General features: G+C 31.8%; 1 protein-coding gene across 2 annotated transcripts in view; it reads left to right on the top strand.

Annotated features, from left to right (window-relative positions):
* The first annotated feature begins 894 nt into the window (after window positions 1-894).
* Window positions 895-15,566, top strand: part of LOC126880485 (latrophilin-like protein LAT-2) — a 620,828-nt gene continuing 606,156 nt past the window's right edge. The window contains exon 1 of one of the 2 annotated variants that reach the window (XM_050644360.1): window positions 895-987. In XM_050644360.1, the coding sequence (XP_050500317.1) occupies window positions 922-987 (66 nt within the window). In that variant the 5' untranslated portion in view covers window positions 895-921. Of the gene's footprint in view, window positions 988-2,235; window positions 2,351-15,566 lie in introns of those variants that run through there. The other variant, XM_050644361.1, reaches the window with a different exon arrangement.

Raw genomic sequence — 15,566 nt, 5'->3', positions numbered from 1 at the left:
TAGCAAAATACCAAAGAAAATAAAAACAATTATCAAAGTCTTTGTATCAAAATATTAAAAGTCATAAAATATGAAATTATTATTACCTCAAATAACTCCCAAATGTTTGTGTACGTTCCCATTAAACCATTATTGTGGTACCATTAGTTAAACACAGTAATTCTAAAACTTTGTTGCCTCTTAGTATTTTTTAGATAAGCGACTTTTTATCTAATATAACTAAAAATGTAAATTATAAAATAAACTTTTAGATACTTATTAACAAGTCGCTCTAATCGTACTTAACCATATACAAATATGTGGTAGATTCGAAAAATATTTAGAATATCTCGACAAACACTGGCTTATCGAGAAAGTACTAAGAGGCAAGAAAGTTTAAAAAATATTGTGTTTAACTAATGGTACCACGATAAAAATTTAATTGGAACGTACACAAAAGATTGGGGGGGGGGGGCGTTTAAAGGAACAAAACCCCCATAAAATTTTTATGGGGTGCACAAATTTCACTATCATTTTTTTTAAGACGTTCCTACCATAAGAATGCCACTTGTCCATTTTAGATTAAAAATCTCTAATAATTTTCGATATATTGAAAAAAATTGATTTTAATTTTATAACTTAAAACGCTGTAACATTTTTTATGTGCACATTTGTACTAAGGTAAGTTAGGTCCAATCGAACTATTTTTGGTCTTAGAATATGCGATTTAATTTATGACCTGCATTTTGTTACACCCTGTATTTATTTATACACTGGGAACTCCAATTATGCTTAAATACATAACATAATAAACAATGCTCACATATCTAAAATTATAAGTCACATTCCATCAACAAGTTGAAACCTTAAACCGTTCTAATGTTGTCGTTTTATTATTTCAGCCTGTTTTCCGATCTCCGGAATCTCTCCGGAACAACCCTTATGAACCTATTGGCCGCCCTCTTCATGACCCAACTGCTTTACGTCGTCGGAGTAGGTGGAGTGCCAGTAAGTACAACACACTGAGAAAACATAATAACAATGATACCAATTTAAGCTCAATTTACGAGAAATGTTTTTTATGATTTAATTTAATGTGTCTCGGCTGCAATGGCCATTGACACAATGGATATACATTAATTAGTTACAATGAGGACGGACCAATAACTAGGCAATTATTATTACAGTTGATCTCTAAATATTAACACGTTGACGGACAGAACGTCTATAGATGTCTAATTTCCATTGATGTAAGGTGACGCAACGTGTATAGACGTTGCATTTTGCTCTATTCTAGTTTGCAAAGTACATTCGTCGCCTTAGTACTATAACTTGATAACTCCAAAATTGACGTTTTTGAGATAACTAGTTCACACGATCTATTTTATTTGCCTCCATATTGTGTAAAAACTTGATAGCTCACTTCAAACGGGTTAGGTATTTATTTATGATTGACGAAAGTTGATAAAACTGAAATGCCACTAATATTCAGTGCTAAAACTTGACAAGATAAGTTATCGAGCTATTATTTAATCGAAATAATCGTGAATACGACATACACTGAATGCTATAACTAGATAACTCGAGTTATCTAGTTTTAGCACGGGTTTCTCTGAAACCATTGAACTTACCACATAATTGCTATGTGTTTATTCGGTTCATTTTAATGCAAAAATTCGAGAATTGTTAGCAGATCTGGCAACCTCCATGGCAGAGGGCTAATTTTCAACAAAATAATGTTTAAAATATTAGTTGTGTTAAAAAGTTCACTTATATGCGACTTAGCACAACATGCGACATTACCAAATGTTAACATTATGGTAGTGCTAAAAGTTGATAACTTTAATTTTTCATGTTTTTTTCCATATTGGAAAACAAATTTACACCATATTTCTAAATAGATCAGTTGCCAAAAAGTTAAGGAACAGTATTTTAGAGCCGCAGAGTGAATTCCGTATTTACCAACATCATGGTAGCAGCACAAATATCCTTAAAATCTTTAAACTCGTTTATCTCAAAACTACTAATTTCGAGTTATCAAGTTATAGTATTAAGGCGACGACATATTTTATAGTGTTACAACACTTGCTTATACATTTGACGCACTGTCCGTCAACGTGTTAAATATTAAATTTTATCATACATATCAATACAATAGGGACTTTTTCTTCTTTATCAGCCGTGCTTGTTTTCAAGCGTTGGCTATCGTAGTATTATGCAAGCAAGTATTATCAATACATGAGTTGATGGTAGTTGTTGTGAACGCACGTGATTTGTTTTGATCGTATAAAATTGTCGTTTTGATTAAGAAGTAGTAATCCTAGTTTGGTGAAATTTTTACACAGTGTCTGTTACCCCAAGATATACAAGTGTGAGTACTTATTTTGTTCTTATGCATCGCTAAAGTTAAAATATTTGCGATTATTAAGTTCCCATATTGCAATAGGTACTTGTCTATCAGCTATCGGAAAAAACTGGTATAATCAATTTATCATTAACGAGCTTCCAAACAGTTTACTATATTTATTTTCGTTCACGTCAACAAGTTTAAAGGAAGATACAATGTCTTTATGTCCGAATTGTAAACAATCTACTGCCAATTCGCAAACGATAAAATGTTCAGGTTGTACAAAATTACTGCATACTTCATGCATTGGTTTGCAAAGTGATGACGCTAGTCGTATCACCCGTATGAGAAGTAAAAATATGAAAGTAGTATGCAATATATGTGATACCACTGATGACAAATTCGAAGCATTAAAAGAATTTCTTACAAATCTTATTGAAAATAAAATTCAGGAATTGGAAAGAAATTTGCTTCAGTTAATTCATCGGTAACATCAGAGGCTCATGAAGACATAATTTAGGAGGCAGTTGATCGCATAAATCGTTCACATAATATAATTCTACATAATGTCCCAGAAACCAACTCTGCTCTTGAAGATAAAAAAAGTAGATGAAATATTAATGTCAATACAAGGTAATGATGGGAATCAATGCAATTCAATAAATTTACACAGAATTGGCAAACCTTCTAACAAAGCACGTCTAATTAAAGTGATTTTTTCATCATCATTACATGCCAAGTTTATTTTACGTAACAAGAAAAAATTAGCAACAACCGCACACTCAACAATTTCTATTTCTGATGACAAATCACCTATGCAAAGAGCTAAGTTAAACGAACTTCGTACTGAGCTGAATCAAAGAACGGATAACGGAGAAAAGGATCTGACTATTAAGTTTATAAGAGGCAAACCCACCATTGTAAAGAAACAGTTAAACTAAATATTTCCAACAGCTCTAGGACATCTGATCTAGGTCACCGAGAACTCACCTGCTACTACCAAAATGTTCGCGGTTTAAATAGCAAAATTCATCTGTTTAATCGTAATATAAGTGACTGTGAATATGATCTAATCGCTTTAAGTGAAACTTGGCTACACAGTGATGTATTAAACTCTGAATTATTTCCTAGTGATTATACTGTTTTCAGAAAAGATCGCAAATTTCAGGAGGTAAATAAGAAGCGGGGTGGTGGTGTATTGCTTGCGTTACAAGATTTTATTATTTCGGAAGTTATAGACACCTCTCCATTTGATTTGCAATTACCGTTAATTTTAGTTTACTTATTATTAAATCTCAAATTAAATTTAAGAAATTTTTGGCACTCGTAATTTATTTACCAGACAAACTGAGTTTACAAGAATTTGAATATTTTTTGAGTGCTTGGAGCAACTTGATTATTTACATAATGATGTCTTAGTGTTAGGTGATTTTAACGTCCCTAAATTTATAGAAAATGACACTTCCGATGATAAAACTTCTATAATTTTAAGTTTCTTGCACTCTTTTGGTCTTGGCCAATTTAATGGGGTTGTAAATCACTTAGGTAGATCGCTAGATCTAATAATGTCACATTTTGCCTGCGAAGTAATGCGTGACATGTCCCCGTTAGTCTATGAAGATTCCCATCACCAAGCTCTTATAATTAATATTACGAATATTTTTGTAAAGGAGTCTAGGTTTAGGTTTGGTTCTGACCATGTAACTTACAACTTTAAAAAGGCAAATTTTTGTGATTTATGTAGGGAATTGTATGAAACGGATTGGGCTTTTCTACATGACTCTTCTCAAGTTGATAAAGTTGTAGTCACTTTTTATAATTGAATTTTTCTTTTATTTAATAAGTATGTTCCTCTCTACAAAAACTTCAGCCACACATGTCCACCTTGGCTTGATGCCGATATTATTCGCTCTATCAAACTAAAGGTTAAGCATAGGAAAAAACTTAGATTACATAAAAACCAGTCTGATCTGCTTGAATTTCAGCGCTTAAGACGTGTTTCAAAACTAAAAATTAAATTGGCATACAACGAATACATCGAAAATATACAATTATCCCTTTCTGTAAACCCTAGAAAGTTTTGGTCATACGTAAATGCTAAAAATAACACTTCACATATTCCTGGTGAAATGAAATATCAAGGAATTTTTATTTCTGAACCACAAAATATCGTTGATATCTTTGCTGAATACTTTAATGATGTTTATCAAGCAGGTAATGTACTAACCAGCAATAATGTCTTAGCGGTCAACACTGAATGTCTAAATTTTTATCCTGTTCAAAAACTGAAATAATTCTATCCAGCAAAAAATTAAAAAATTAGATGACTTCTGGAACTGATAAAATACCCTCTTCTTTTATTAAAGGTTGCATAGGTGCTATAACTAAGACATTATTAAAAATTTTCAAATTGTGGCTATTATACAAACAGTATCCAAGTATCTGGAAGGAATCAAAGGTATGTCCTGTTTATAAAAATGGGAAAAAGTGTTGTGTAGAAAGTTATAGGCCCATATCTATTATATGCAATTTATCCGAATTTTTTGAAATCATACTTTATAATCGTATATACTCTTTCACTCGTAATCAAATTTCACAATATCAGCATGGATTCATTGCTAATCAATCCACAGTTACAAACTTATTGGGAATAACACAGTACATATCTAAGGCGTTGGATAGGAGATCCCAAGTTGACGTTATATATACTGATTTTTCAAAGGCCTTTGACAAAATTCATCATGGAGTTCTTCTTTCCAAATTGTCCCTTTTTGGTTTTTCTAAAGATGCTGTCGCTTTCATAAAATCATATTTGTCTGGCAGAACTCAATTTGTACCTTCATCTGGAGTCCCACAAGGGTCAAATCTAGGTCCACTCTTGTTTTTGTTATTTATTAATGACTTATGTGAGAAAATTTCTGTGCCCTGTTTGTGTTATGCAGATGATTTAAAAGTTTACTTAGAAATTAACGATATCAATGATTGTCACACTATCCAGAATGAACTGAGTGGTGTGCATGAATGGTGTAAAGAAAACTATTTAAATCTTAATGCAAATAAATGCAAAGTTGTAAGTTACTCAAGAAAACATATTAGTATAAACTATGTTTATACTATTGATGGTAGCGAACTGGAACATGTGAATAAAATTAAAGATCTTGGCATAATTTTCGACTGTAAACTTTCATTTACTGAACATATATCTTTAAAAGTTTCTGAAGCACTTAAATCATATGGATTTATAGTCAGAAATAGCCGAAATATTACTAACATAAAAACTGTCAAATTACTATATTTCTCTTATGTACGTTGTAAATTAGAATATGCGTCTATAATTTGGTCTCCATTTTATAATTCACATGTTCAGTTGATTGAAAAGGTGCAGCGTAAATTTTTGAAATATTTATCATTTAAGATTAACGGCATATATCCAGAGAGAGTTATCAGAAATAGTGAGTTGTGTAATAGTTTAGATATGGTTTCATTAGAAATGAGGCGAAATTGTGCTTCACTAATATTTTTATTTAAATTGCTGCATAATTCAATTGACTGCCCCGATATTCTCAAACAAATAAATTTTAATGTACATTCTTATCCTGTTAGAAATGTTTCCACGTTCAGAACTACACAAGCCAGAACAAACCTGATATTAAACTCCCCCATATTTGTTATGTGTGAAAATTATAACTGTTTGGTAAACTATTGTGATATATTCAACTGTAGTATGAGTCAATTCGTCAGAATGGCTAAGTCTCATTTGAATTCTTAATTCACTTGGTAATTATCTTTTCTTTTTTCTTTTATAGTTTATAGTTTATAATTAATGTAAAATTATCCTATAACTGGATATCTGTTGGACAATAAAGCTATTATTTATTTATATATTTATTTATTTATTTATTTATTTATTTATTTATTTATTTATTAACAAGCTGATGTAACGTTTCTCGGTCGGCAGCTATATGAAACAATTTCTCGAACGTTAGACCTGTCCATTGTTAGACCAGTCAGGACAAAATTGTGTTCTTCCAACACAGCGTTTTCCTTCGACTTTGCCCTGAACGATCAACCAGAGTTAAGGCGGGTTGACATTACTAGTGAATAACGAACGTGGCTCACGCTTACGTATTTTGCCCGTGCTATTGTTAGATATTTTATTATCTATTTTCAAACTCGAGCAGTACATTTGTATCTATGCATTGCATTTATGCAAATGTACTGCGCGAGTTTGAAAATAGATAATTAAATATCTAACAATAGCACGGGCAAAATACGTAAGCGTGAGCCACGTTCGTTATTCACTAGTAATGTCAACCCGCCTTAAGCAATATTTAGGTCCTCTCATTATATGACCGAAGTATAACCTTTCTCATTTTTATAACGTTGATCAATTCTCGCTTTTTGTGCATGGTCTACAGCATACGTTCATTGGAAATGTGTGCTGTTCACGGGATTCTGAGCATAACATTTGGTTATTATGGTAGTCTTCTAACATTTTATTACTAAAATCCTCCCAGCTATTCCTTTTCGATTTTGTCACCCTGTCTTTTATTTTTGTTCTTTTAGATGTTCCTTGTACGTATGTTTGGTAGCCTCTCGCACTTTGATTACTAGTAGTTCTTGTACATTAACTTCTTTATTTTAACTCTTCATTTACTTCGCTACTCATCAGTTGTTCGTACATTTCTGACTTTTATTGACTTTCATGATTTCGCATATTTTTTTGTTCGACAGCGCTTAGAAAAGATTTGATGTCGTCATATTTTCTCTTAAAGGCTATTTATTTAAAACAAGCATATACATCAAAAGTTCTAGGAATGGGGGTAAGACAATCAAAAGAAAATTAAAAAACTCTAAATGTAGATAAAAAGAACTGGTCCATATAAATTTAGCCATCAGTAATATTATAAATTATAACATTTCATACACTATTAATCAATATGCTTAACTTTCAAGCAGAACCATACATTCACCGAGTTATGCCCCCAATAAAATACCCAATTATTAAACCTAACCTGAACTAAGATTAAAACCGCTAGCTCATCTATACATCGGAACGAAAAACAAACAAAAGTTTGTTATGTTTGATTATTTGTTTGTTGCGTGTACCCTGTAAAACAAGCAAATCCTACAATTTGTCAAGATTACAGTAATCACAGAGATCAGAGTAAATATTGTTTTTTAATTTTGGAAAATAACAAATAGACCAGGGCAGATCTGTTTTGAGGTGGATGAAAGAGGTGGCATTCGGATTTTTGCAGAAAAAATGAGGTGACAACTTCAATAATTATTATAATTGACTTATGCTCCTTCTCCAATATGACCGGAATAATAATAAAAAAATTAAAATATTTAAAAATTTCGAAAAACATCGAATTTTTTTCTATTTTCTTTGCTTATAACTTTAAAACGATTTATTTTGGAACAAAGTCGTACAAAAATAAAATTAAGATAATTATTTTTTTTTTATTTAGCTAATGTCTCGACAACTAATGGCGAGTGGCATGGTAGGTACGGTAAATTTTTGCAGTTAGGTACCTAGTATCATGTGTAGTGTGTGTTGTGAGGGCGCAACGGCCTGCTTTATTTAGATGGACTTACGCAAGCCTTTTTTTATGTATTTTGACCCGTAGAACACGAATTTTTTGGGTAACAGTTGATCCGGATGTCGATAAGATTGTTGTAAAAAAGAACTTTAGGAATTATATAACAGCGATTTTTCGTAAAACAAAACATTTTTTTTGTATTCCTTGAGTAATTATAAGCCAAAAATGTTCTACGTGGAGTTACGTAGAGAAAAAAGTTTTTTAGTAGTATGCATAGTTTTCGAGATAAACGCGGTTGAACTTTCAAAAAATCGAAAATTTGAAATTTTTGAACCCGAATAACTTTTGATTAAAAAATAACATAATAACATTCTGCTTACAGCATTTGAAAGTTTAAGTCAGATTATACCGGTTTTGATTATTTGCATTGATAAAAATTAATTTTTTTATTGTTAAACAAAGCTCTTTGTTTATAAACCAAAAAACTGTTTATAATTTTAAGACATTGCTGAGGCCGCTTAAATAATCCGATTTTAATTCTGTAAAGTGTATTTGATAGGTAGAAAACTCTTTATATGTAAAAAAAATTTGCTAACTTCTAAATAGTCTACTTTTTGTTACAGAAAGTTTTAAAAAATTTTAACTTTAAAAAAATTAGATTGCAAATTTATTATGCAAAATCTATTAGGTCGATTTTAATTAAATTTGGTAGACGGCTTAAGTATGCTATAAGAATTTTCTAAGCGAATTACTAAGGTTCTAAGTGCCACCAAACTGGTTAAAAAAATTTGAATAACAACAGGCTTATGTTTCCCCCTTATTTTGTATTTATTGCTATATTGCAGAAAGGTTAATACTTAAGACATTTTTAAGAAGTCGTATATCATACAAAATTCAATTATCTTTATTTTATTTTTGTACGACTATGTTCCAAAACGAATAGTTTTAAAGTTATATGCGAAGAAAGTAGAAAAAAATCGATATTTTTCGAAATTTAAATATTTTAATTTTTTTATTAATGTTCTGGGAATATTTGAGAAGGAGCATAAGTCAGTTATTATTATTGAAGTTGTCACCTAACTTTATTTGCAAAAATCCGAATGCCACCTCTCACATCCAAAAATAGACGTTTTTTCACAGATCAGCCCTGGTCTAAAAGAAAACTACGAGTATACATTTAGAGATAGTAAAAATTAATCTTAAAAATATTACACATAAATTAATTAGAGTGGGTACAATGGAACTCTAGATCTATTTATAATAATAATGATAGCATTAAATTAATAAAAACCATACATAATTAACTCTCTGAATCATAACCCAAATTCAGTCACACCTTTAAAGTTTAAGGATAGAACTTTGTCAATAAATTCCACGAAGATGGTTATGGAGGTGTACGCATTTTCGTTAGACGGGAAATTGATTATCAGGAAACCGAAATCAATTAAAATGTCGACGACGCTATAAAAGCATGTGCGGTTTCTATCAAAATTAACTCCTCTTTAGTTCCAATATATAGACTATTAGTTGTTAGTATATAGTATAACTAGATAAGTTTATTTAATCAATTTAATTAATTAAATACTATTTTCTGCGAGCTCTTTAATGCACATCGCAGTGTGTGGAAACTAATTTCTGAGTATCGAAACGGTAGCCACAGAAAATGGTTGAAGCCACAGATAACTGTAAACTAATGACTGTGAATGGCGGAATACAAATCAGAATTGCACCAAGTGGAAATCATTCAGCAGTAGATTTAACCCTAACTTCTTCTCTATTAGCTAATTTATGTACTGGTTAATAAAGTCAAATACATTAGGTCCAGGTCATGGTCCGATTATTATATAACTCAAATATAAATCTTTCCTTCACTCAAAATCCTTTTATACAGGGTGTCCCGAAAAGATTGGTCATAAATTATACCACAGATTCTGGGGTTTAACCTTACTTACCTATATACAATAGTGCACACAAAATAAAGTTACAGCCCTTTGCAGTTACAAAATGAAAATCGATTTTTTTTCATATATCGAAAACTCTTACAGATTTTTATTGAAAATGGACATATGGCATTCTTATGGCAGCAACATCTTAATAGTTATTTATGATATAAGTGTTAAAAGTACACATTTAAGGCACGCATGTGAAAGTTTGCAGAATGAGCGATAGCGAGTTCTGCAATTCACATGGGTGCCTTAAAAATGTACTTTTTAACACGCATATCATACAATATTTTTTCTACAAACGTAATTACAGGACAATAACTACAAAAACTTTTACTTGAACATGACTGACATTCCATTTTTATATTTTTTTGACATTACATCAAAATTCATTACGGTCAATACGAACTGCAGTGCCTTAAAAATATTTTAAAGCACTAGTGCCTTAAAGTAGCATTTTTAACGCTCGTATGGAGTGCTAAAAATTGCATTTTGACACGGTTGTAGAAAAAAAATTAAAGTGAAATTTGTGCATCCCATAAAATTTTTATGGGGGTTTTGTTCCTTTAAACGCCCCCAAAGTTTTGTGTACGTTCTAATTAAATTATTATTGTAGCACCAATAATTAAACACAATGTTTTAAAAACTTTTTTGTCTCTTAGTACTTTTTTGATAAGCCAGTGTTTATCGACATATTATTTTGAATATTTTTCGAATCCACCACATATTTGTGTATGGTTAAGTACGATTATAGAGACCTGTTAATAATCTGAAAATTTATTTATGATTTACATTTTAGGTATATTTTAAAAAAGAAACTACAACTCGTTAAAAGGTGACTTATCAAAAAAAGGCTAAGAGGCAAAAAAAGTTTTAAAAACACTGTGTTTAACTAATAGTATCACAATAATAGTTTAATTGGAACGTACACAAACATTTGGGAGGTTTATAGGAATAAAACCCCCATAAAATTGTTATGTAAATATATTAAAAAAGAAGCCGCATCTCGATAATAACTGGCTTCTTGAAAAAATACTAAGAGGTAAAAAAAAGTTTTAAAAACGTTGTGTTTAACTAATGTTACCACAATAATGAAATAATTGGAACGTACACAAACGTTTGGGGGGTTTAAGGGAACAAAACACCCATAAAATTTTTATGGGGTGGACAAATTTCACTATAATTTTGTTTAAAGATGTTCCTGCCATATTAATGATACATGTCCATTTTCAATAACAAATCTCTGAAAAAAAATCGATTTTCATTTTGTAATTTCAAAGGGCTGTAACTTTTTATGAGCACATTTGTACTAAGGTAAGTTAGGTTCAATCGAACTATTTTTGACCCAAGAATGTGTGGTATAATTTATGACCAATCTTTTTGGGACACCCTGTATATTAAACCGATAATAAGAGGAGGCCTTTTAACCATGAATTTACATTTATTATCATAATTTTCTTGCATGAAGTGTTTTCTTGAATCCGTAAATGCGTATTTGTATATCTTTCTCCCTCGGAACGAAAATTTTAGATTTTTTGAGAAGTCCTTGTTTTGATACAAATTCTAGGTTTTTGTTTATTTTTGGTTCACTAAACCCTCTACCCTCTAATGTTTATAATGGTTGAAGAACTTGCCATATTGGTATTGTGTTGATACAAGCATGCTATTTAGGGTGGCAGTGAATAAAATTAAGATAGCTATGATGATATCCAACGTTCTAAAAGGACATGGTACATGAAGAAAAAGAAACTCTTCTCTTTACGTTTTAAAGATCCTAGCTCCCGTTATTGCTTCCTTCTGAGTTAGGATTTTTGTGGCTATGTTTATTTCCAAAATATAAGCCTCGTCATATTGATTATTAGTTCGTGTTGTTTCGAAAATGTTTCTTCGGTCAAGTGATATGTTTTACACAATCAAATTTTTTTAAGTTAAACTTGTTTTGAATAACTAATAACTAATTTGTATTTACCAAGCAGATCTTTTTAAACCCATTTTAATGTTGCCATCATATTACACAAAAATATATTTTCACTTTGGTTAGTCTTATAGGGAGTCTCTAACGCCTTACCTTCACTAAGGCATTTCTCAAAGTAAAGGACTTTCTCTCCCTCCGCTGACGCTACAGCCCAAGTCGAGCCCTTCTCCAGCATCAACCTCCAATCATCCCTTTACTCGGCTTCTCTCCTCCGCTTCATCATCTTTGGTCTTTACACAACTCTTCGTGAGTCTTTGCCGCGTTTACTATTGTTTTACATTGGTTTCGGTTCCTGTACTACTACACTGCGGTGCAAAAAAATCGATCCACTAAAAATTTGGTCATTTTTGATGTTTCGAATTTCCTAAACCCGTTGTCCGATTTTTTACCACTCTGTAGCTTTATTCCTTGACAATATCTCTGTAATAATACTGTTTCTAGACAGTCAAAATATCATTGTATACCGGGTGTACGAATCAAACTGTGTTTTTTTCTCAAAGTTCGCATCACCCTGTTAGTGGAGTCAATGAAGGTTTTCACCTCCGATTTCGTTGAACCTCCATCGATTTTCATGAAAATCGGTACGTATGTAGAGGATACCTCAAGAAACAAAGGTGACATGGTGCCAACTTGCGCTTTTACCCTGGGGGTGGATGCCACCCCTTCTCGGGGGTGGAAATTATTTTATTAAAAATAATACCACTAATCGATAGAGGGACAAATTATAAGTAAAATTTGTTATATAAAGTTATTCCAATAAATCAATAGTTTTTGAGTTATTAAAGATCAAAAGTTTTGATTTTTCCTGAAAAAAATCCATGTTTTAAAGCAGTTTTTCATAAATAACTCAAAAACCATAAGTTTCTTCAAAAAAGTTGTTGTTACCAAAATCGAAGATAATATAAAAATAAATAAGCTCCTTATTCGAAAAATACTTTATTACATATACAAAGTGAGTCATATGCAATTGAATGTATATTTTTTTTTCCGCGAGTACTCAAATCTTTGTATTCAAGCTTAAATAACAGGAAAACGATGCACTTTGTTAAATAGAGATACTAAACATTTTAATAAAGTACTTAAAAGTAACTATCAAAAAGCTATATAAGAAGTCGATAGCATCAAAATTAAGCAAGTTATGATGGAAATAAGAGGACCCTTTCAGATTTTTTAGGAAAGAATGGAAAATGAAACCTACGTCATTTCCACAAAATTTAAAATTTATAGTAACCCATTTAAAACTTTATTTATTTTAATATGAGTAATAACTTCAACAATTTTGACCGGTTTAGAATGCATATTTTTGAAAAAAAATACGATTAAAAAAAATTAGAATTTTTCAAATTTTCGTGAATTTCATTTTCTAGAGTATTTTTACTTCTTCGTTTCCCATTCTATATCCTCTTCCTTTGTTGACGTTTTTGATGATTTCATCCATAATTAAATTGAAACGCATAGGACTCAATGAGTCTCCCTGTCTTATTCCGCTGCCTATATCTATAGATTCTGTAAGTTGTGTCCATCTATTCTAACTTCCATTTTGTTGTTTTGGTAGATGTTCTCAATAGTTTTTATGATATCTAGAGGGACTTCTCTATTATACAGAAGATGGATTACATCCTTGAGTCTTACTCTGTCAAATGCTTTCTTTAAGTGAGTCAGACATAGAAATGCTGGTCTATTATACTCTAGTGATTTTTCAGTAATTTGCTTTATGACGAATATTGCATCTGTACACGATCTTCCAGTATGAAAACCCTGTTGTTCATCTACTAAACTTATCCTCTGATCCATTACGTCTTGTAAGATTTTAGTTGTAAGTTTTAGGGTAGTATTTAACAAGTTGATACCTCTGTAGTTTTCTGGCTGTTTTTTATCTCCTTTTTTGAATAGTAGAATTAGTTCGCTCGTTCTCCACTCTTCCGTTATTTTATTATGTTTTATGATTTTATTAATTCCGGTATTTGCCCTTTGTGGATTTTAAAAAAGCATTTGACAATAAAAAATCATGAACAATTGATAGATATTCTGCGAAGGACAGGTGTTGACGACAAGGATATTCGGATTGTGGCAAACCTATACTGGGGTCATACAGCAAGAGCAAAATTTGGCAACGAACTTACTGAAATTGTGAAGATGAAAGAGGTATCCGGCAGGGGTGTATCTTATCCCCACTCCTATTCAATATTTAAATATTTAAAAAATGTATGGAAAATGCAAATGAGGGCATAAAAATAAACTGTGCGTTAACAAACAATATATGATATGCCAATGAAATGGTGATCTTTGACAGTAGCATAGATGAGTTACAACAGGCAATGGAAATGGTTAATTCAGTTAGTGCTAAATATGGCCTAAGCCTCAACTTCAAAAAGGCAAAACGGATGCCGATAAGCAAAAAGCAACAAGCTGCTCGACAGTTACGAACATAAAAATTGACCATGTAGAATCTTATATATACCTTGGCACTCATGTAAATGCAAAATGGGAGCAAGGCACAGAAATTAAGGCGAGAATAGAACGATCTACAGCAGCATTTAACAACATTTTTTTTAACTCCTTTATTCTGCAATCTATCAGTAATGACAATAAGCGTCTTTGTTGATAAATGATTATGACATGTACAGGATGCTCCATTAAGCACCCTGTTTTATAATGTAGCTATTGCTAACTTTGTGGCATTACCTCTAATATTTACAATATGTTATTATTTACAAAGATATGTACATTACTAATTACTTAAACCTATTAATTAAGTCTTTTGGTTTGAATTTTTTTAATCTTCTTTCTTCATGTTCATGTAAATCTTCATACAACCGCTTGGCTAACTCGTTAGGATGTTCAGACACTCTTTCCCGATATGTTGCACTATATTCACTTATCACCTCTTGCACTGTTGGAACTGCTAAGTCTCGTTGGATCACGTAGTTGGGTACGTAGTATGGAGCATCAAGAATCAGCCTTATGGTCTTGTTTTGGAACCTCTGTATTATATTTAGGTTGCTATTATAAGCTGCTCCCCAGAGCTGGATACCGTAGGTCCAAATGGGCTTTATAATGGCTTTGTAGACCAGTAGTTTGTTTTCTAGAGACAACTTCGAGTTTCTGCCAATAATCCAATATAGACGGCTTAGTTTTAGTCCTAACTGTTTGCGTTTAGTGAAAATATGTTTTCGCCATGTTAGTCTTCTGTCTAGGTGGATTCCCAAGTATTTTACATCTTCGGCTTGAGGTAAATTGCTGTTGTTAAGTTGTACTGGTGGGCAAGTTTCTTTACGGAGTGTAAATGTTACATGTGTAGATTTTAGTTCGTTAGCTTTCATGCGCCATTTCGACAGCCATTTTTGTATTTTGTTAAGGCAGATTTGAAGTTGTCTTGATGCCACATTTGGGTCTTCGTGTGAATAAAGAGCTGCTGTATCGTCCGCAAATGTGGCTACTGTAACCATCGGTGTAGTAGGAAGATCACTTGTGTACAACAAATACAGGGTAGGTCCGAGTACATTGCCCTGTGGTACCCCTGATTTTATGGCGTTCAGAGAAGAGTATTCTTGGTTTTGTCTGACAAAGAAGTGTCTATTGGTTAGGTATGATTTTAGTAACAGAAAGTGGGGATATGGAAGTAGCTTCTTAATTTTGTAGAAGAGTCCAATATGCCCAACTTTATCGAATGCTTGTGACATATCAATAAATGCAGCAGAACAATAACGTTTTTGTTGGAAGTCATCGTTAATCTTGTTAACTATTCTATGTACTTGTTCGATAGTGCCATGTTT

This window comes from Diabrotica virgifera, chromosome 2, assembly GCF_917563875.1.
Source record: "Diabrotica virgifera virgifera chromosome 2, PGI_DIABVI_V3a".
Lineage (NCBI taxonomy): Eukaryota > Metazoa > Arthropoda > Insecta > Coleoptera > Chrysomelidae > Diabrotica > Diabrotica virgifera.
This window is presented reverse-complemented; position numbering and strand designations above follow the sequence as displayed.